This window comes from Anopheles funestus, chromosome X, assembly GCF_943734845.2.
Source record: "Anopheles funestus chromosome X, idAnoFuneDA-416_04, whole genome shotgun sequence".
Classification (NCBI taxonomy): domain Eukaryota; kingdom Metazoa; phylum Arthropoda; class Insecta; order Diptera; family Culicidae; genus Anopheles; species Anopheles funestus.
The window spans coordinates 18,820,101-18,843,105 of NC_064597.1; the positions used below are offsets into that span (position 1 = coordinate 18,820,101).

General features: G+C 41.9%; 2 protein-coding genes and 1 long non-coding RNA gene across 5 annotated transcripts; 2 read left to right on the forward strand and 1 right to left on the reverse strand.

The window, feature by feature from the left end:
- Positions 1-687: 687 nt before the first annotated feature.
- LOC125769051 (uncharacterized) lies at positions 688-3,267 on the forward strand. The gene is made up of 2 exons (XM_049437463.1): positions 688-1,986; positions 2,066-3,267. Exons 1-2 carry the CDS (start codon positions 1,809-1,811, stop codon positions 3,259-3,261), a joined length of 1,374 nt encoding a protein of 457 aa, XP_049293420.1. The 5' UTR covers positions 688-1,808; the 3' UTR covers positions 3,262-3,267.
- Positions 3,268-3,474: 207 nt separating this feature from the next.
- On the reverse strand, positions 3,475-5,438 carry LOC125769175 (uncharacterized). 3 transcript variants are annotated; one of them, XM_049437733.1, is made up of 7 exons: positions 5,342-5,438; positions 5,021-5,112; positions 4,753-4,959; positions 4,592-4,639; positions 4,469-4,525; positions 4,359-4,403; positions 3,475-4,281 (listed from the first exon to the last, which is right to left on the reverse strand). In XM_049437733.1, exons 2-7 carry the CDS (start codon positions 5,106-5,108, stop codon positions 3,602-3,604), a joined length of 1,125 nt encoding a protein of 374 aa, XP_049293690.1. In that variant the 5' UTR covers positions 5,109-5,112; positions 5,342-5,438; the 3' UTR covers positions 3,475-3,601. The 3 variants fall into 3 exon arrangements, with proteins under 3 accessions (XP_049293690.1, XP_049293687.1, XP_049293699.1); XM_049437730.1 differs by having other exon boundaries at positions 5,021-5,358; XM_049437742.1 differs by having other exon boundaries at positions 3,475-4,403; positions 5,021-5,358.
- A 760-nt stretch (positions 5,439-6,198) lies between these two features.
- LOC125769737 (uncharacterized) lies at positions 6,199-10,255 on the forward strand. Its single transcript, XR_007419100.1, has 3 exons — positions 6,199-7,732; positions 7,830-8,620; positions 8,824-10,255. It is a non-coding gene; the product is annotated as an uncharacterized LOC125769737 (long non-coding RNA).
- The last annotated feature ends 12,750 nt before the right edge of the window (positions 10,256-23,005 follow it).

Below are 23,005 nucleotides of genomic sequence, written 5' to 3' on the forward strand. Positions count from 1 at the left end.
TTAGTCCAGAACATGTTGGCCGCAAATTATCTGTTAGTGTGTCTACGCGGTTCTGTAGACCAACAACCGCTTTCGTCAGCTTGTAAATTTGCCGGAAGTTATTAACAAGCGCCGTGTTTATTTCGGTGTTACCGATTTGTTCACTATTTTTTTGGTCGTTTTCCATTTTGTCTGAAGTTGCCAATCAATAAGCTGTAGCATATTAATCTTATTTCAAGAGATACTCGTAATTACCTTTATAGTATAAAATTTTTCACAATTTTTACGATCACGACCCGGACGATAACGCTTAATAAATGTAATGTATTGACAAATACAGTTGTCAAAATTGAACACGCCGATATACATGTTTTGTTATTAATTTCGTGGAAAGAAATCGAAGTTGGCGTAGGTGTGTGCATATACACGAAAACGTGGGGATGGGTAAGAGGTTGACTATACGTCACAGGGAAGAATATAGGAGCATATCACAAAAAGAGATAGCAATAAAGGCAACGTGGAACCCGTGAGAGTGCCTCTCAATTCACTCAAAAGAGGCTGTAACTTTGACTGCCTTACAACCGAGTTACAGCCTTGTTTCAACCGCGCGCGTAACTCAGTTTTGTATGGAGTAGTGCTCGCAAGGAAAGGCAGTCAACGTTTCAGCCTCTTTTGAGTGATTGACAGGCGCTCTCGCTCACTTGCATTGCCATCTCTTTTCTATGATTTCTTTCAGAATAGTGATCGTCTGTCGCTGCAAAACGATAACACAAACTGACCACGATCGACGGCATCACTAACTGTGTGCTTGCGTGTGTGTGCACTTCTCCTATAGCCCAAGTAGAATTTTTCGGACGATAACTAACACACTCTCAAAAATTTATTCGTTTCTCATGAATGTGTGCGTGATTTAGCAAGCGTGTTAAGTCGGGGCCTTCGTAAACGAGCTAATGGGCTGATTTTGTAGCATTTTACTTGAACACGTGTTGAACACTGATGTGGAAGGTTTCATATTGAATTTTGTTGATAACTTGTATTAATAATTTTGATTAAAAATGTCGAATATTAAACGAGGAATGAAAACGGGAAATATATATCGTAGAGCCAGTAAATATACAAAGCTTTATTCGTTCAATGAAATCTCGCAGGGGGCTAGTTCGAGTCGCTTTGGTAAGTGTTACATGTAGAAAACAAAATATAAGTAAAGTTAATCTTATTTATAATCAATCAGGTACACAAGAAGTTTATGATGCTGGAGAAATACCAACTCAGTTCAACGAAACGATGGATTATCTGGCGGTGGACACAGATGGCAGTTCAACAGAAAGCGATAGTGATAACGAGTTGAAGGATAAAAGTGATAGTGATAACGAGTTCATAAATGAAAGCGTAAATCTTTTCGAAAATATGTCGATCGTTGATGGAATTCGATATTGGGCTCTAACGAACAACGCTACGCATCAATCAGTAAATATGATTCTTCAACTGTTTAAAAAAGCAAATGTGAAAGTGCCTGCAACAGCAAAAACGTTACTAAGAACAAAACGTAATACTTCCTCGGAGATCACAGAGATCTGTGGCGGCCAATATTGGTATCGTGGGATCAGTAGCTGTTTGTTGAATTATTTTTGGTAGGTTGATTATATTGAATTAATGTTCTATGAATTAATAAATATTTCATTTTATTTTTTTGTTGCAGCACATCAAAGTGTACTTGCAAACATTTAACAATTTCACTTTCGATTGATGGACTGCCTCTGCATAAAAGCAGCAGTAAGCAGTTTTGGCCGATTTTATTTACGATCGAAGAATTACCTCAAGCGCCGGTGATGACTGCTGCTATTTTTTGTGGCTTAAACAAGCCAGATAATAATGAAAAGTTCCTCCGGCCATTAGTAGATGAACTAAATACTCTCATCTCACATGGTATAACAATCCAAGGAGAGCATATTAATATTAGTTTGCGTGCCATTGTTGCTGACACTACGGCGAGAGCCTTCATTAAAGGTAAAGAAAACTGTTCTTACAGAAATTATATTCAAGAATAACATTTACTTAAATGTGCATTTATATACAATCTTTTTAGGTGTGGCTGGACACACAGGCTACGACAGTTGCGCAAAGTGTACTATTGTTGGCGAGTATAGCCACATTGGTCACACCGTAGTCTTCCCTACTTTGAATGCGCCCAAACGAACACATCAGGGTTTTCAAAACAATGAATACCCTGGACATAATAAGAAATACTGTCCACTTTTGGAATTGAAGCATTTTGACATGGTCAAGGATTTTGTTGTTTCGGATCCGTTGCATTTGTTCTATCTTGGAATAGTTAAGCGTTTGCTTATAGGTTGGCGAGACGGCAATCTTGGAAAGAAAGCATGGTCTTTGGAGCAATGCGAACAAATTTCAAATGTTTTCGCAAAGATAAAACTTCCTTCGGAAATGCACCGAAAGCTACGTTCTTTAAAATTTTTAAAATTTTGGAAAGGAGTCGAATTTTCATATTTTTTGCACTATGCGGGTTTTGTTGTACTAAAGTCGCATTTGAATGATCAAATGTACAGCCACTTCATGCTATTGTTTTGTGCAGTTACAATTTTATCATCAACTGTTTACAAAGACAAGTGGGTGCTTGCCGGCCAATTATTGGATAAGTTTATCCAGCAATACGCCAACATTTACGGGGAACGTTACATAACAAGTAATGTCCACAACCTGCATCACGTATATGATGATGTAGTACGATTTGGTCCACTTCCATCAATTTCTACCTACCCGTTTGAGAACCACTTACAGGTTTTGAAGGGCATGATTCGAAGTGGCTGGAAGAACTTGGAACAGGCTATTAATCGTATATCCGAGAAAGATGACTTCAACATACCTAGGACGACAAGCAATATGAAATATCCTGCAGTAACCAAACGTGGAAATTTAATAACACTAAGGTTTCGCTCAAATTTTCTATTGCAGAACAATTCGAGAAATGGATGGTTTTTGACGAAGGACGACTGTATTTTTAAATTTCAAACAGTTGTTATGGATTCCCTACAAACCGATAACATTCATATAACAGGAAAGAAAGTTAATCTTACAGGTTTAGTGTTTAACGACCCTTTCGAATCAAGCGAAATTTACACATTTAAAGGTTTTGAAAATACTTTGTCGGAAAACTGCGAAGACACGATTTTAGGAAACATCAGATGTAAGCTAGTGGCTATACCAACCTCACGAAAAGAAGAAACCATATTTGTTCCGTTGCTACACACTCTTATTGAATGAAAGAGGTTTTGTGAAACAGGCTATAACATCATATCTTTTATTTAATAATAATTACAGAAAATAAACTAAGAACAACATAACACTATGAATGAAAGTTTCATTTATTCATTTACAAAATTTCGCCAATTAACAAAAATCCGATCCAGCGAGGGTTGCAAGTGTTAAATTATGATCTAGAGAATTATAATGAAATAAATGAGGAAAAACAAACAAACGGTGCAGCAATTAATTCAATTAATTCATCATCAATAAACTAATAAACTAAATAGAAAATGGATATGGAAGTTAATGAAATTTAAATTAAACAGTAAAAATATGTTGCAAAAAACATTGAAACCGTCTACGAACGCTTCACTGTATGAGACGACGTCCTCTTGGTTTCAAGAATGTGAAGACGCTCCTTAGAATGCTTCAATTTATTCTTTAAAAAATATCCTACAAACGAAATAGTGGGTTTTGCCAAGTTATTACTACTTATATCTATAAATAAATCTAATATATTGCTAAAGCATCCTAATCCTATTTTTTTAACACCTGCTGTTTTACTAATTCCTGTCCAATTCATAGTAGAAAAAAATGTTTTTGTAAATATTAAATCTATTGCCTCGTGCAAACGGTTATCAATGTCTGCGCGTGTTATTTGCATTTGCATCCATGACACCACCTGTTTTCTGAACTCAGGATCAGAAGAAAGTTTGTCATTAAATGATATAATTTCTTCTTCTGAACTAATCGGCGTCAAATGAAATTCTGTCCTCGGAAAAATTCCTGCGCGAGGACAAGTGGCCGCAACCAATTCATCCACATGGGATGTCACTTTTGCTGAATTTTTAAGAACTATATCCATTTTCTTATCAATATAATCAATCCGATTATGCAACGCATTGACCTTGTCATTGAGCACGTCGAAATTTTCATCAATTTTTTTACTTAAGGTCACTCTTAATCCCTCAAATAATTCAGATATTTGGTTGGTATCGACGGGCGCGAAATCTTCCATGATTTTCCTTTTTTTTTGTACTGCAAATAGTAAATATGATGATGATCGTTTCTGCTAAAATAGGTAATAATTTTTAACATAACTTTTTTACGCTTACCACTAGAAACGGTGCTTATACTATTTTGTTGTTTAACATCGTGTGCTGTAAATGCAAATTATAATGAATTATTGTTAGTTTATTAACAAACGATATTCTTTTTTCCCTACCGATAGGTTGAGGTGAAAACGGATTGTTGGGAGAACACAGATATCGAATATCGGTCTCTAAAATAAGAAACAGATATTTATTATTGTTTTTTGTATTAAACAAAATGTATTCTGTTTACGTACTTTTTGGGATTGGCTGGGAAAACGGATTGTTTGGCGATAGCGTGATTTCTGAAATTAAAAAGTAACATGAAAATTATATTAACTACGGATATATATACATATTAATATATATATATATATATATATATATTTATATATATGTATATATTAATCAAACTCACCCGTGTTTGTTGGTTGAAATGGGTTGTTCGGCGATAGTTGTTGACTTGTTAAGTTGTTGTTGTTGTTGTCGGTGATCGTCGACACAGCTTCCAAGCGAGGAAAAGTTATGAGACGCGGTAATTCCAAAACACTCAATATTCTTGGTTGAGATGACGATGGAATTGGTGGTGTGTTGTTAAAAAATTGTTGCGAAGTATGTTGAGGATCTATAATGAAGAACATTAGGTAGTTGATCGAAGCAATTATATTATTGCGATAACAACTTACCCTTTCGAATATTTACAATATCGGAATATATCTCTTTTTGGTTGTTCATCTTCTCGATTTGATTTGCTTCACTGGATTGGTTATACATTTTGCTAAAACAAAAGAATCTTTACTTAACACTTTGAAATAAACTGCTCATCGATTCACTCGAACAAAAGTTAAGCTTTTGCAGATAACAACGAACATCACAAAACCGCCTTTGCTATGAGCCTCATCAGCAAGATCGCGATAGCTCTACGGTTAAGGCGACGGTTCCGGATTGATGGTAAATATTCATAATTACACTGTACATAATCAACTTAAAATCTCATTTCTACTTACCTTTCCACAGACAACAATCACCGATAACAAAAGTTCTTCCACTTCACTCTTCAGACCCGTATGTAATGAAAGCACGTGCCGTCGAACAACCTACACATGAATTTAAGAATGTGACAGTGTATGTGATAGGGACAAGCGCGCCTAATAAAAACAAATAAGAAAACACACACACGTAAAAAAATTCTATAGATGCACCGTAAGAGGTGCGAAACTTTTTTTGGGTTCCTTTTTGACTTTGATTTTTGCCTTGCTTCCCTATGTAAATGCGTATGTATGCGTAGCCTTCGGGTCTGCTTCGGTTTATCGTCCGAAAAATATCTGTATCTCGGATATTTTTTCGGGTGCGATTTCGTGCTCGAAAACAAATACGAAAAAGTTGCCGAAAAACCGAATAATTACTCGCTTGGGAGAAGACGGTTCGTTTCAAAGGCAAAGGACTAGAAGAGAGAGCACGAGCAATTTTTTTTCGTGTAGGAGTAACAGAGGCGGCATGCTAAAACCAATCGAATTTGAGTTACCTTGCCCGCAGGGTAACTTATCGATAACACAAGTAACAATTGACAGTGAGCTTGTGGGCAAAGGGGGTGTGAAACCTGAGGTCGGAAGGAAAAGGTGAGCTAAATTCACCAAACTTTGCGGTTGACAGGTTGAAGGAATGAGATAGCATATGGAAAGAAAGAGAACGAATGAGACATGATGCGATGACACTTCAAAATTGTACACATAAACAAACCGGCGCCACCATACGACAAACAAGCTGCCACGGTGGCACGGCAAGAGGCGAGGCGAGGTGGGCGGCCACCATCACCACCTCCATCGCCCACAACAGCCGCTCGCCGTGCGGCCAACCGTGAACGTGTCGCCAGGTGGAGGGAGCGTCGACGGACTGCTGTTTCACTGGCGAGGCTATATGGCGAGAACTCGTCTAGTGACGAAGATGATTTCCCGGCAAGTAACGAGGCACTTGCCAGAAGCGTCAGGGAATCGGGAGGCCTCTCTGCCGCAGAAGAAGCCGCGGCAACAGAGGCAGACACATCGTCGCGCTAATCAGTGAGGTCCGAGACCACCATGGGGACTTAGGTAATTTTGGAGTGCCCAACGTGGGCAAGATCATGCGAAATTAACAATGACTAGCGAGCTTGATACGATTATATAAATAAAATGGAAGGTGCGCTCAGCACGGTGACAAGAGGAGCCTATAGCGGCAATAGAGAACTACTTCACAAAAAGGAACCCTCACGGGAACAAGTGAAGTAGTCAAGCGTAGTGAAGTAGACGAGAACAGTAATGTTTGATCACGAATGTTTATATATGAATGTTCTAATATACTTCACGAATATATTTAAAAAAAAATACGACAAACAAGCTTTCAGCTATAACAGTGATTTTGTTTCATTTGTGCGTATTATTCTGCGATTTTTGGAGTGAAAATGGAAAATGTGAAGCGTGCCAAGAAAAGCGGGATGCTCAGCAAGTTGGGCAAAGCGATAAGGGAAGAGTGCGAATGAGAATGGGAGGCTGAAAACCAACCAGGAACCAGCAGACGCCTACGGACGCCACCCCGTAAGCGATTCTATTTGCTCGTCAATCGTGCTGTAAATAATAGTGCAAGAACAATTAAAACATATCAGTGGACTTGCTTAGGTACGGGCTTCAAATCATCCTATGCAATCGGTACGCATACAGTTGATAAATTACAGTGATGATGAACTAGTGAAGCCTCTAGCGGTTCGTTATTGTGTTATGAGAACGATGATAAAGCGCAGCGAAACGAGAAGTTCTCAAAGAAACTGCGAATGTGGGCTCTATCGCATCGTATAAGGCATACCGCTTTAAACGATTTGTTGGCGATAGTTCGTGAATCTACGGACTATTATGTCCCCAAAGATTCACGAACTCTTTTGAAGACCCCAATCGATGCAGGAAAAGAAATTTGTACGGCGTCAGGTGGACAATTATGGTACCAAGGAATTCAAAACTCTCTGCAGTACCATTTTAGGTAATATTTTGTTTGTGTATGCATTTAAATGACTAAATTATTCAACATTTATCATTATTATATCTTTGTTACATTATATTACAGAACCCTCATGCCCGCTGTGAATGAGAATACATTTAATTTGTTCGTAGATGGTCTGCCGTTACATCGTAGTGGACCAACTCAGCTATGGCCGATAATGATCCAGCTGCACGAGTTGCCGGAAGTACCTATCTTGACGATAGGGATATATTGTGGCTTGGGGAAACCAAACAACGTGGAAGAGTATTTGAGGCCACTAGCGACGGATTTGACCCACGTTTTAGAGAATGGAATTGTTATCCACAACAAGAAAATCAATGTCAGCATAAGAGCGTTCATTGCAGATTCTCCAGCTCGAGCTTTCATCAAAGGTAAGCTGTCTTAGAAGCATGCTTGATTTATATGAAATAAGATTGGAAACAGTTAGGAAAACATAACAACAATATATACATATTGTTTCATTTTTAGGAGTTGCCAATTACAATGCTGCAAATGGCTGCATAAAATGCAAAATATTGGGGAGACGCGTAAGAAACAGCATGATTTTTGAAGGAGTAGCAGCCGAAAGGACCGACGCGGAATTCAGAAGCTGAAAATATTCCATTGGGCACCAGAAACAAGATACACCACTTTTAGATGTTCCAGGGTTCGATATGGTGAAAACAATAACGGTAGCTGACGATCTGCATATACTTCACTTAGGAATTATGACGAGGTTATTGCAAGGATATGTAGAAGGTAGCTTGGAACCAGTTTTAAAATGGACGTTAGCAGAACAGAAAGAAATGTTGTTTATATTAGTTAACACACAATTGCCAGTCGAGATACCTCGAGTAATGAGGTCTCTCAAGCATTTAGCATATTGGAAGGGGTTCGAATTACGCTCTTTTCTTAACCATATTAGTGGCCCAATATTCAAAGGGCGAATCCACGATGAGGAATATCACCATTTTAAGGTTTTGTATGTCGGAGTCACTTTAATATCTAGTAAGCATTTTGAGCAATATTGGAGTTTTGCGGCAACCCTATTAGAATAATTTGTTCTAGAATTTAGTTTCCATTATGATAGGTCTTATATAAACAGTAACGTACATAATCTTCTCCATTTAGCCGCTGATGTACGCGAATTCGGGCCTCTTCCAACTTTATCTTCCTATCTTTTTGAAGAGAAATTACAATTTATAAAAGGATTGGTCAGGACAGGTCATAGAACATTGGCACAAGTAGTCTGTAGACTAACAGAACTTAGAGAACTAGAGGTGTCGGCGCCTACCGTTAGGCAATTAGATTTCAGTAATAATTTGTGCGTATGTGTGTAATGTAAATATGTAAATGTGAATAGGGAACTAGGATAGATGTAAGTGAATTATGTATAATATAGAAATTAGTCTAAGTTGAAGCAGCACCGTGGTCACATCATCATTTCAGAGAAGTATCATCCGAACGAGCTATCGAACAAGAGGCAAGTAGCAGGAAGGAAAACAAAGATTACCCATTAATAATACAATACAAAAAAGATGAGGTAAAGTTTCATATTTCAGAAAGATTTTTATAAAGAAAAGGTGATAGGAATGGTTGGTTTTTAACAAAAGACAATAAGATCATAAGGTATAAAAGCGTTACTAAAGTTTCAGGATCATTTATCATTGAAGGGCATCACTTAGCTGAAACGCAGCCAGGGTTTAGTTTTCCGACCAGTTCAGAGTTAATTTATAATTTTCAAGGCAGAGCTGCAGATATTCCAAATGATACAGTTAAGATAGACTTAAGTAATGTTAAATTAAACCTTGTAGCAATCTCAGTAGATGAAAAAGAAACCTTTTATTTTACTCCTCTTCTGCACACATTGTTAGAATAGAGCATATTAATACAGGTATGAAAATAGATAGAAACAGTAACCAGATATAAAAATTTATGTAGAATATTTAAGACAGTATAGACTCTTCATAAGTTTGTTGTGCATACATGTTTTGTTTTCGTTTATAGGTATTCACAGTTTGTTTTCTCAACTTTATCTTTAATCTCATCATTAACAAGTAGTACTTTTGTTTTCAATTGACTAATTAATGATGATCTCCGTGGATTGTATTTTTCGGCAATCATTCAGGGAAGAGAGTGTTTAAATTAAACAAAGAAATATATAAAATATAAATAAAATTCATTACATTATATAAATGCTATTAACATCTTTAATAACATACTAGTTTTGAGAGATCGAAAATTTTTATTCTTCCTTTTCATATTTCATATCACACTTCATATATCTTAATTTTAAATTTCAGAATGATCATCACAATCGTTTCTTCATTATTTGTGAAACACCATATTCTTAACCGTCATATCATTCAAAAATATCTGTTTGTGACAGACGTCGTTTTTTAATTGTGGAAGAATTCCCTGGCCTAATATCACAGGGTGAGATGAAATAACTGCAACCAAATTAAGGTTGTTGTTATTTCTGAACCGCTCCTCTGACAGCTGTCAAATTTATTCCAGTGACAGCTCACTATATTGTTTATAAGTGTAATAACGCATTTTATTTTTGGATTAATCAGAAAATTAAGTATTCGTGATGGAGCTCAAGCGTGACAGCGTAATTGCTTTACATTTGGCTGGAAAACCCCAAGTGGCTATCGTTAGAGCCCTCCAGCATTTAAATGTTAATAAATCCTTTGTGTCTCGTACCATCGCTCGTTACCGTGATACTGGTAGCGTAGCCCGACGTCAAGGAAGTGGACGAAAAAAACAGCAACATTGCCAGATATGGTTCGAAAAGTGAAGAAGCGGCTTCAACGAAATCCGCGTCGCAGTGGCCGACAAATGGCTCGTGAGCTTAACATATCGCAATATGCCATTCGTCAAATATTGAAAAACGATCTTGGACTAAAGCCTTTTTTTTTTTTTTTTTTTTTTTTTTGTTAACGGGGAGGGAACCTTCAAAAGGTACCCACCTCGAAGGGCGGCTTGCGGCTACAAGCCAATCCCTCCGAGATGGGTTATGTGGGATTCATCGTGACGCTGGGCCCGTGAAGCGGACCCGGCAGCCGATGGGACCCTAACTAAACCACTCCTCGACCTGATCCGAACCCTGCCGATGCGCTTGATGTGCGTAGTACTCCATGCAGGAACGTTTGTGCGATGCACCCATCCTGTTGACGCGCTGCTGCTTTCCAATGCTGCTACTGCGTCATTCGTCCTAGTTGTCTCAGCTGCTGCTGCTGCTTCGTGCCTTCCTTCCGCTGCTGCTGCTTAATTCCGCCCGTCCGTAGCCGCTCCTTCCGGTGGGGTCTAGCTCCTGCTGCTGCTCTGGTTACTCGTTGCTGCTGCTGCTGCTTCCGTTGTCGTCATCCTTTGGTGCGGTCACGGCGGCAGCTGTTGCTGTCCCGTTTGTTCCGTGTTCCGCCGTCGTTGTTGTCGTCTCCGTCTGGCCGTAGGTGGACTTTCCTCATTCCATCTCACTTGGAGGTTTCTGAAGATGGTCCTTGCGGCGGTCCGGACTGCTTCCCATGTGTTGCTGTTGGCACACATTTCCGCTGCAAGATTTTGTATCGTCAAGCGGGTGTGGCTCTGCTGCTGCATCTCGTGTTGGGTTCGAGCAAACCGTGGACAGTGGAACATTACGTGGTCGACATCTTCCACTTGGTGTTCACACACCGGGCAGTTTGGCGAGCCGTCGAGGATGCCTTTGTCGACGAAGTAGCTCCGGAGAAACCCATGCCCTGTAAAGAGTTGAGAGAGATAAAAATCAATTTCTCCGTGCTTGCGATTTACCCAGGACATAATGTCCGGGATAATTCTCCTCGTCCTCATCCCCGGCGATCTCGGCTGCCCCGCTCCGGCTGTCCATTGTTGTTGCCAGCGTCCCATGGTCTCTTCCCTTTGCCGCTTTCGTATGTCTGGTCCTGGACTTCCCCTCGCTACCTTTTCGTCGTGGCAGCGGATGTCCTCCTCTAGGAGGAGGACTAACGGGATAGTGCTTGCGACCACGCAAGCGGCATCGTAGGAGACCGTTTGGAAGGCACTGGCCACTCGAAGAACTCCTGTGCGGTGCGCCCTCTGAACCGTGGTCCGGTGAACGTCCTTCTGAAGAAGCGTCCGTCCCCACGATGGTGCCGCGTAACGGACAATGCTATTCCCAACGTTAACCAAGGGTCTCCTTCTGCTGCTTTTTGGGCCACACTTATTCGGCATCAGAGCGGTCAAGACATTCGTGATACGTGATGCCTTGCTGCAAACCTTCTCCAAATGCCGACCGTGGTGCTGTTTGCGGCAGAGCTCGACCCCCAGGTACTTGAGCGATTCAGTGGATACGATCGTGTGTCCCCCCGCACGTAGTTGACCTACCTGCGGGTTGTGATGAGTGCAGAAGATCATGTAGCCGGTCTTTTGATGGGCCAGCTTCAATCCCACTCCATCCATCCAACGCTCGATCATCTCCAGGTTCCTCGTAGCAAGGTTGCTGATTTCCTGCGGGTCCCTCCCGATAAGGGTGAACGCCACATCGTCAGCAAACCCTATAATGTCCGCACGCTTTCCGAACAGCTCCAAGCGAAGAAGGTCATCGTACATAACATTCCACAGTGTTGGCCCTAGAACCGAACCCTGCGGGACACCTGCCGATACTGGTAGCGAGACCATTCCTTCATCCGTTTCGTAGTGGAGCGTGCGATTCGTGAAGTAGTTCCGCAGCAACGCCTGGAGGTACGGTGGCGTGTTCCTTCGCTGCAGAGCTGCTCCGATCGCTGTCCAGTTGGCCGTGTTGAAGGCGTTCTTCACGTCGATTGTCACCATCGCACACAGTCGATCGCCCCTGCGCTTCTTGTCGAGCGCAACCCTTCCGTTGGCAATCACCCTGTTGATGGCATCCATGGTTGAGCGTCCTTTCCTGAATCCGTATTGGGCATCAGCGAGACCGCCCGTTGCATCCAGATGCTCCGTAAGTCTGCGCTGTATGAGTCGCTCCAATACTTTTCCCAGAACACTCAGCAGGCAGATTGGCCGGTACGACGATGATTCTCCGGGTGGTTTCCCGGCCTTCGAGAACAGCACTAGCCGTTGCCTCTTCCATTCGACGGGGAAGTGGCCGGAATCGATGTAATGCTGGAACGTTCTCATGAAGACGCGTGGAAACGCCGTCATCGCCGCAATCAAGGCCACGTTCGGAATGTTGTCGTCTCCTGGGGCACGCTGGGGATTGAGCGATTTTGCAATGCTCACCAGCTCGTCCTCGGTAACGGCATCCCGTGCCGTGTCCTCGTCCGTCAATCCTGTTGCCGTGGGCCATTCCATGGGCGGTTGCACCGGAAAAAGTTCGCCGACGATGTGCTGCAGCTTGGCTGGATCCCGTTCCATCGGTACTCGGGCTCCTTGCCACATCTGCCTCCGGATTTTGTAGCCTGGCCCGAATCCGTGGGGCCCCAGCTGTTCCGGAAGTTGATCGCCCTGCTCCTTCTTGCTCCGCTTGACCGCTTGCTCCAGTGCTGCTCTCGCTGCTGTGTACGCCGGACGGCGATCCTGTCGCTGCTCTTCCGTTCGGGCTCGCCTGAGTCTTCTCCGCATCCCGATGTAAGTGCGACGTAACTGGGAAATCTCGTTATTCCACCAGTACACCGATCGTCGTCCTCCCCGTGCTGTTGGCAATCTCGGCATCGTCGCGTCGCAGGCAGTTGACATTGCCTGCGTCAACTCGTCCGCCAAGAGGGTGCGGTTGTAGATGTCCAGTGACCCCAAAATTTCAACGAACAAGTCCTTGTTGAAATACCGGGTTGCCCATCTGCTCTCCGAAGCCTGCTGTGCACTGTGTCCCAGGTTACGCTGCGTCGTCGTCCTCCCGACCGCAAACTTGATGGTATTGTGGTCACTTGGATTTTCGTCGCAGACTCGCCAGTTATTTTCCCCCAGAAGAGACGAGCTGCAGAAGGAAACGTCGATAATGGAACTACGGCCACTGTTGTTGCTCCAGGTTGGCCGGTTGCCCCGGTTCAACAAGACTAGCTCAAGTGATGCCATAGCATCCATCACCACTGCTCCCCTATGAACTCGTTCTCCATCGTTGTGTCTGCGTTCCATCCCCCACGCTCCTGACCAGGCGTTGACGTCCCCGCCGATCACGGTGTCCCGATTCCGCGGAATCACCGACGCAATTTCGGTCCATTTGCGTCGATAATCCTCCACTGACAAATCGGACCCCACAGGAGGTAGATACACGGAGCAGAAAACGATACCACGCATTTCGACCACGACGAAGTAATCCCGCCGATTCTCGATTATGCGTTGGAAAGGGTATCTTCCTGTCGATACTGCTGCAACTCTGCCCGTCGGATCCGCGACCCAGTTATCGTTGTTCTCCGGAATCCGATATGGATCGGCGATCAACACTATGTCGCAGCCTTCGTTCCGAGCAGTCTGCATCAGCATGTCCTGGGCCAGCTGGCTGTGATTAAGGTTCTGTTGAAGGACATTAATCATGACGAGGCCGGTTTTTTACCCCTTCTCCTACTTGGCGGCAGTTGCGCTGTCCGAACGAGTGCCCGATTGCTTCCGGGCCCTTGCAGACGAGGCATTTCCGTTCCTTGGTGCACGGTCCTGAGTGCTTAGTCTCCGCACATCGATGACACTTGCTTGACCGATCCTTCCCACGGCAGTGAGTGGCAATGTGGCCAAACTCGTAGCACCGATAGCATTGGCGCTTCACCTCAACCTTCTTGAACCGGCAGCACTGGCTGAATCCGACAACATGCTGTTTTAGTAGCACGTCGTCCGTTACTGCCACCTCTGGGCATCCGAAAAATGCGACCAGCGTTCCGTAATTGGATTTAACGGTACTGATCTGGTCCGCGTAGATCGTAACTCCTAGGGCTGTGCTTAGGTCCGTTGCAATTTCCTCGTTGGTGCAGCTTGGTGGAATGTTCGTGCAGGTGAGGCGAGTTGTGGGGGTCCGTGGTCGGGCTTTCGCTTTGCCCTCCAGTGCTTCGGACACTTTCCGCCACATCTCAAGCGTCTCGTCGTGGCTCTTGCAGGACAGTTCCAGAAGAATATTCCCCTGGAAATTCATCCTTACACGCTCCACTTTCTGCCGATCATCCCCCAGCTTTTCCTTGAGGATGCGCATCATCTCGTCCTGTGTTGTGTTGTTCGTTGTTTCCAACTCCAACGCATCTGGGACGCGATGCGCGCGCTGCTTCGGTTGTTTTGGTTGTTGCTGATGCTCCGGTTGCTGCCGCTGCTGATGCTGGTTCGCGTCAAGCGCCACTGTTTCCTGCTTCCGCTGCTTCCTCCGTGCCCGTCGCTTGGCCTGTTTGCTCAGAACTTTTGTCCATTCGGGTGCCGGTTCTTGAGACTTGTCCTGGTCCTGTCTGTTGTCCGTAGTCTTGCTCTTGTTTTGTCTGCGTTTGCGTTTCTTTGTCTTTTTGGCTGTCTGTGTGTCTGTGTGTTTATCTGTTATGTTGCTTGTCTCATCGTTTGAGAGGGTCAAGGGTGTGTCCGTGGTCGTGGGGATGTCTGTTTCAGAGTTTTGTGTGGTTTCGGTCTTTTTGTTTGTTTGTGTTTTGGTGTTTGTGTCTTTTGGTGTTTTTGTCATTTTGTTTGTGTGGGTCGAGGGATTGTTTGTTTGGGTGTCCTGTGTGTTTGTTGGTTTGTCTGTTTGTGTGGTGTCTTTGCTGTTTGGGTTGTCTGATGTTTGGTTTATCTGTGTTTGTGCTTGTGTTTGTTCCTGTGTCCACTGTTTTACAGCGTTCAACTTAAGCAGAAGCTTGTTGTTGGCCTCCAAGATCAATTCCGTCGTGTGCATCAGCTCTTCCACCTCCTCTTTGGTCGGACCGGGAGACAGCTGTTTTCTGGGAGACTGGGGTGCAGGCTGGGCCTCCACGAGTGAAGACCTGGCCACTTCACCTACATTACCCGTGGACTGCCGCTCAACCGGTGTCACAATGAGTTCCGGTAGTTCGTCCACTGCACGTGGCGGTGATTCGGGAACGTCCGTCATTGTTGTTTTGTCTTGATTTCCCGTCTTTTTTTTGTCGTCTGTATCGGCAATCAAATTCAAGGTAGTCCTGAATTTGAGTGCCCAGTCTTTTGGCATAGTGGGGAGTCCTTTTGTCTTCTGTCCGTCCCGTATGTCACGGATTAAGCCAGTCAGTATCGCCATTGCCCGCTCTAAATCATTCGCGGGACTGTTGCCAACGGGGTACCGTTCCAGGAAGTCCTCCAAGCTGCGCCCAGCCGTAGATGTAACCAGTGGTCCAGCACTCCCCTCGATGACCGGCTGCAACGTCGACCGCTTTGCCAGGCCCAGTCCAACCTTCGAAGTGCTTTTCAAAGGTGCGGAAGCTTCCGCAAATGGAAGGGTTGGCATGGTCGGCGAGGAGCCTAGTGTCATCCGGCGAGTGAGTAGGGCCTCTTGTCTGGTTGACATCAACGGGGTCGCCGTGCTTAGGGAGGCCCGTCCTCTGGAGGTCACCCGGGCCGGTCCCGACAGTCGCTTGGGCGATGCGGTCAGTTGCGACCTGGAGGTACTGCGCGTCATTGGGGCCATGGTGGAAGCAGATGGAGTTTAACCTGGAAATATAAGAGCAGAGGGAAAGTGTAGTATTGCCTTTTTTGGAGGATAGGGATAAAAGTGAAAAACTTTGCCCTGGAAGAGAAAAGAAGAAGGAGAGTGTAGTATTGTTTAATTGGGTAGGAGGGGTTCTATCTGAATGGACTAAAGCCTTTGAAGTTCCAAAAAGTGCAAGATCTTACCGATGCACAAAAAAAAAGTTAGACTCACAAGAGCCAAGGAGTTGCTTCGCTTGGCCAAACGTGGTGAATTACCGAATTTGGTTTTCTCTGATGAGAAACCATTTGTTATCCAGCAGTTTGTGAACAAACAAAACGATCGGGTTTACTTGCCAGAGAGGTCAGCTGAAAACTTGCATCTTCGGTTGGCCACCAGAACTCAAAAGCCAGTAGTGGTGATGGTTTGGGCCGCCATAACCGCCGATGGTCGCTCACCGCTCGTATTTATCGACAGTGGGGTCAAAATAAATGCGCAAATCTATCGCGAAAATATTTTGGAGCAAACGCTGGGCACGCAAACATTTTGACCGCAGACCCTGGACATTCCAACAGGACTCAGCAGCATCACACTCAGCACGCGCCACCCAAGAATGGTTACGAAATGAGGTTCCTCGCTTCATTTCCACCGCACAATGAAACAAAATCACCAGATGCCAATCCGTTGAATTATTGTGCCTGGGGTATTTTGGAAAGTAAGGTTGGAACTAAAAAATACCAAAGTGACGATCAGCTCAAGCAAGCGCTTCGCCAAGAATGGGCCAAAATACCGCAGAGCCACTTTCGGGCAGCATGCAATGGCTTCATCGGCCGTCTAAAGGCCATAATTCGTGCCAAAGGTGGCCTAATATGAATTGTTACTTTGTTGCAGTTTTTTAATCTCACCCTGTATATAACTTTTTAATAAAGAAATTCTTCACATATTCGTCTGTTAGTTGGCTCATTCTGTTTCCTCCAACGAATTTAAAAACGCATATGTTAAAACATGTGTATATTTCGATAAGCAAATTTTTGCACCCTTTTTGCCTTGTCCAGTCCAGCTACATGACTTTAAGAAATTCCTATCGAAAAGGAGATCTAGAGAAATTGTTAATCGTTTATCTATATCAGTTACACTTGTTAGTATGTGCACAATTTGACAAACCATGTCAGCCATAAATGTTCCATTTTCGAGCGATTTTTCTAAATTTTTCAAACCTTTTTCGTCTTCAATCCTGTCTACGTAAAAACTAAACGGGATGGTATAATTATTTCTAACCACAGTATTCATAACTACAGAAAGCTGTGGTGCCATCTTTTCTAACATTTTTATGATTATATCTATTTTCCTTCCTTCTCTATCATTTTTTTCCATTGAAGAGTATTCTTTTGCTGTTTGTTCTAGTTCCGATACTGGTGCTATTGTAGGTTTTGGTGGAACTGTAGGTTTTGGTGGTAGTGTAGGTTTATGTGCTATTGGAGGTTTTGGAGCCATTGGAAGTTTGAGAGCATTATTGGATGTGAGTTTTGGTTTTGGAGGTATAGCAGGTTTCGTGGAAACTAGCGGTTAGTGTGGACAGTTATGTTCTATTGTTGTACTTGTACTTCCACTTAGCGGATATTGAAGAATGGAACGGAGTATTACTATATAAGAGTGGAGGCGGGGATGAGGATCGCAATATGTTAAGATGAACGGGTCTGGCTGGAACAAGTAGCTTAATTTCCAGTATCGTAACGGAACGAGAAGAAGCTGGTGCAATTGGTATAGCAGGAACTGAAGAACAGTTATCGTGATGATTATCATGCCGGATGTTTACGATTAAACCTTTTTTTGCCCCACAATTGTTGTTAACATCCATTCCTAAAAATTGATAAAGTAATTTCATTATATAATTATGTGGTATAGTCGTATGTGGCTGCGCTATAGCGTTACTGTTATACTGCTGGTATAACTGTTACCGAACCAGCAGCGTTATAGTGGCAGCAGCAGCGTTGACAGGTGCGCGCCTTGAACGGAAGCCGCATCGTGGAGACTCGCTCTTCTTCCTCAATACGCCAACGAGACAGGACGTGCTTTATAACTTGTGAAAGATTAGTTAGGTTAAAGTTAGGTTAAAATTAGGCTAAAATTAGGTTAAAGTTAGATTAATTTAGGAATAATAAAAATGTTATAAGATTATAACATAATTGGCGCTGTAGCAGTCCAGAGTGCATAAACAGTGGAAAGTGTCGATAGAATTATCGATATCAAAGTGGTATCCGCATTTAGCGTCAGCAGCTAAAGGATTTCATCCGCTGTTCGATTTGAGGGCCCTCCGGCACGCATACCTGGAACCGGATCGTCGGATTTTTAGCCAAAGCACGTGAGTACACATCATTTTTTAATTAGTGCTCGCTACTGCAAACTAACAAATTATTGTGTTATTCGTTAGGAGTACTACCAGATAGGGCCTACGAGGAAGTAAAGCAATTTTTTTTGGCAAAGAATTTTTTTTCGTTTTTATTTGATGCCAAATAAGAAATCTTTTGACGCTCTTAAAAGAAAAAGACACGCGCTTAGCTCACGTGTTGTGAATACTAACACAAATAGCAGTTCAGAAGAAGAGTCGAGTGACGAAAGTGCAGAACTTTCTCACATTCCAATTAAAACAAGTTTTCCTTCCATAGACAAGCTTGTTTTAGAAGATCAAGGTACAAAAATGGAAGCAGATCAGATGATGCAACTAACCTCACAAATGAGTGCAATTGCCGCTACGCTACATCCATTCCATTCCCTTGCTATGCGCAATGCGTACGCAGCAAATAAACTATCAACGCATGTTGGATTCTTTATGCGAAACCCGACTAAGCACGAGTTACAGTGCACCACAAGAAAATGCACAAGCTGCATTTAACATGGAATTTTTTTTCAAAATACCGATCCGATCCGATTAAAGCGATTCCGAAGTACGACGGTAATAAAAAGCAACTTTCTGCTTGGATTAGTACAGTAGAAAATACATTAGAAATTTTCAAAGGGTAGTTGTAGTAAAATAGTGTGTAAAATGTAGTTTCAGAACAACAATACAAAATTTTTGTAACTGCCGTAATTAATAAAATAGAACGCAAAGCGAGGGATATAATTTGTTTAGCCGGTAATCCTCAAAGCTTCGAGGAAGTTAAACAGACATTAACAAGTGCTTTAGGTGACCGTAAAGAACTTACTTACTACAAAAGTATTCTTTGGCAAACAAAAATGACAGAACACATGTCCATATACAAATACTCTCTCTCTCTCTCTCTTCTTGGCTTTTAACGACCTTACAGGTCACGCCGGCCATTTCTGGCTTACTAGACTTATTTTTACCACGTAGCCGGATAGTCAGTCCTTGCTATGGGGGGACGGTCCGGATGGGATTTGAACCCGGTCCGGCCGTGTGGACTGGCGCCGTTTATCACATGCACCATCGGACCGCCCCACAAATATACACAAATACTACAATTACATTAAAGAGACAGTGCAAAATATTAAAACGCAAGCGAAGCTAAAGCAAAAATACGTCAATAATTGGGAAGCCATCAGCGCTTTTATTGATGAGGATGGTTTAGCGGCATTATTAGCAGGCCTTAAAGAACCATACTTTGGTTATGCCCACGCTGCATGTCCCGAAGACTTAGAAGCAGCATACGCATTCGTGTGTAAATTCAAGTGCTCCGAAAGTACAGTTTCAAATAATACTCGTTTTACAAAAACTTTTGATCCAAAAGAAAAGTACTCGAAATAACCTGAAAGTAGTAAAAGTGTTCAACAAAAACAGTTTTGTGAGACAACGACATTCAAAGGAAAATCTTCTTATCCGCAACCCATGGAAGTTGATTCAACTAAAAGTAAATTAACTTTAAATCACAGAGAATTTCACTCTAATGAATTGACACAAAAAGACAAATCAGAATCCGAAGATGATTTGAACATCGATCTAAATTTTTGTTGGGCCAGCAAAGCTAACAAAATAACCTGAATTATTTACCCTACCTTACAAGGGAAAATTTTATTACAAAACAAGTAATTCGATTGCTAATTGACACAGGAGCAAACAAAAATATTATCCGTCCTGGCATATTAACTAACATGATTCCCACAGAAGAAACAGTAATTAATAATATTTACGGGAAACATGTCATAAACAAAAAATGTAGAGCTAACCTTATTGGAAATAATGTTCCCGCTCAAACGTATTTTGAATTAAATTTTCATCCATTTTTCGATGGTATCATTGGTTCCCAATTCCTTGCGCAAACGAAAGCAATAATAAATTACAAAGCGGGACAAATTGAATTTGGTAAACAAAGCATTAGTTACGACAAATATTATCCGAGCACAAAACTTTATTCTTATTGCATAGAAGTTAAAACTTTAAATAATGGAGATTGGTTAATCCCCACATTTCAAAAATTCGAAAATTCATCAATAATAGAACCCGGTCTTTACAACTCCAGCAATGGAAAAACTACAGTAAAAATTCTTTCGACAAAAACCAAATTCCTAAGTTTTCTAAAGTTCTAAATTTAACCGTTAATAACTTCGAAACTATAACACCGATTCCTTTTCCAACAAATTTAAAAATTACAGAAGAAATTTTGAACGGTATAATCAGAACAAATCATCTGTCAAATTTTGAAAAAACATGCTTGTTCAAAACAATAATAAATAACCAAAACGTTCTTTTGAAACCAGGTGAAAAATTAACAGCCACTTCTGGAATCAAACATAAAATTAACACTACCGATAATTCTCCGGTATACACTAAAAATTATCTCTACCCGCACATTTACAAAAAAGATATAGAATCTCAAATAAGCGATATGCTCGATTCTGGCATTATTCAGCCATCAACTAGTCCTTACTTCTCACCCATTTGGGTAGTGCAAAAAAACTGGATGCATCTGGAAAAAAGAAAGTACGAGTAGTAATAGATTACAGAAAGCTGAATGAAAAAACGATAAACGATAAATTTCCAATGCCAGAAATCGAAGACATTCTTGATAGCTTAGGTAAATCTCAATACTTCACCACGCTAGATTTAAAGTCTGGATTCCACCAGATAGAGATGCATCCAGATCACCGTGAAAAAACCGCATTTTCTACAAGCTATGGCCATTTCGAGTTCCCTAGAACGCCATTTGGGCTAAAAAATACACCGGCCTCATTTCAACGTGCAATGAATAACATCTTAGCGGAACTCATTGGTAGAATTTGTTACGTTTACTTGGACGATATCGTCATAGTTGGAAACAGTTTAGAATCACACTTAGAAAATGTCTCGAAAGTGCTTGAACGTTTAGCACAATTCAATCTAAAAATTCAGTTAGACAGGTGCGAATTTTTAAGAAGAGAAACCGAATTCCTCGGTCATATCATTTCCCCTGACGGCATAAAAGCAAATCCCGACAAAGTACAGAAAATATTAAATTGGCCACTACCTACTAACGAAAAACAAATAAGTCAATTTCTCGGATTGTCCGGATATTATCGCCGCTTTATCAAAGATTATTCCAAAATAACAAAGCCTTTAACTAAATGTTCAAAAAAGGATCAGATTATAAATCACAAAGACCCAGAATACATAGAATCATTTGAAAAATTAAAGAAAACAAAAGCATCCGATCAGATACTTGCATACCCGGATTTTGAATTACCTTTCATACTCACTACTGACGCAAGTAATTTTGCCGTAGGTGCAGTACTCTCTCAAGTTCAACATAAAGTCGAAAGGCCAATCGCGTTCGCCAGCCGAACACTGAATAAGGCGCTCGCTATAATATGGGCAATTCGCAAATACAAACCATATCTTTTTGGTAATCAATTCAAACTTTACACTGATCATAAACCCCTCACTTTTATTAAAACTTGTTTAAAAAATAATAGAATTCTGAATTGGAGGCTCGAATTAGAAAATTATCAATATTCTGTAGACAAGCGAACGTAGTAGCAGACGCTCTTAGCAGAAAAACTGAACTTCCTAATGAAATTAACCTGCAAACTGTAAATATGACCGAAACTATACACTCAGCAGATACGTCAGACGATTTTTTTTATTAAGTCAAGCGAAAGACCATTAAATTATTACCGTAATCAAATAGTTTTTGAAATATTCAGTGAAAATCAGGAATCTATAGAAACATCGTTCCCAAATTTTAGAAGAATTATTGTAAAAAGAAAAAAATACGACGAAAGTACCATAACCAACATTCTGCGGAAGTACCGCAATGGAAAACAAACGGCAATATTAGCTCCGGAATGTCTCATACAAATAATTCAACAATCTTTCAAGAATCATTTTAGCTGCTGTGGTTATATGATTATGACGCACTCACAAGTCCAAGATGTTACGTCAGTTGAAGAACAAAACCGACTAATCGCAAAGGAACACGAAAGGGCTCACCGAGGCATAAACGAAGTCGAAAGCCAAATGAAGAGATCATTTTTCTTCCCGAAGATGCATGAGCGAATCAAATCTGCAGTCAACACGTGCACCGTATGCAATGTACACAAATACGAACGGAAGCCGTATAACATCAAGATATCACCGAGACCGACAACCGAAAAGCCTATGGAACGTGTACACATGGATATTTTCTCCATCAACTCGAAAAGTTTCCTTTCGATAGTAGACGCGTTTTCGAAATTTGCGCAAATAATACCCATCGAAACAAAAAACTTGATAGACGTTAAAAGTGCACTAGCTAAGTATTTTGGTAGCTTTGGAACCCCGATGCAAATAGTAACGGATCACGAAACGACGTTCAGATCCATTCAGCTGAAAACATTCTTGAGCAACTTAGGCGTTTCACTCACATACGGTATTTCACTCACATAAAAACGGTATGTGTGCGAGGATCGCTATTCTATGTTAAAAAATAAAAACACTTACAAAATACACCAACCCAAAAAACATTTTCGCTCAGATCAATGCACAACATTTTGATGCATAGAGCACGAACCACCACCAGCCATAGAACCATAACAGAACAGCTGATGGTTTATGACGTCATCGATCGGTACTTCGTTCAACGCGCTGCACGTAGAACAAAATCTGGTCCGTATGCGAGCGTACACATGATGGCTCATGAGA

Coding starts and splice junctions, on each gene's coding strand:
- LOC125769175 (XM_049437733.1), bottom strand. CDS start 5,108: ATGTATAACCAATCCAGTGAAGCAAATCAAATCGAGAAGATGAACAAC. Junction 4,526..4,591: donor TTCCCAGCCAATCCCAAAAA/GTACGTAAACAG, acceptor TTCTTATTTTAG/AGACCGATATTCGATATCTG. Junction 4,404..4,468: donor GTTTTCACCTCAACCTATCG/GTAGGGAAAAAA, acceptor TTGCATTTACAG/CACACGATGTTAAACAACAA.
- LOC125769051 (XM_049437463.1), top strand. CDS start 1,809: ATGACTGCTGCTATTTTTTGTGGCTTAAACAAGCCAGATAATAATGAA. Junction 1,987..2,065: donor GGCGAGAGCCTTCATTAAAG/GTAAAGAAAACT, acceptor CAATCTTTTTAG/GTGTGGCTGGACACACAGGC.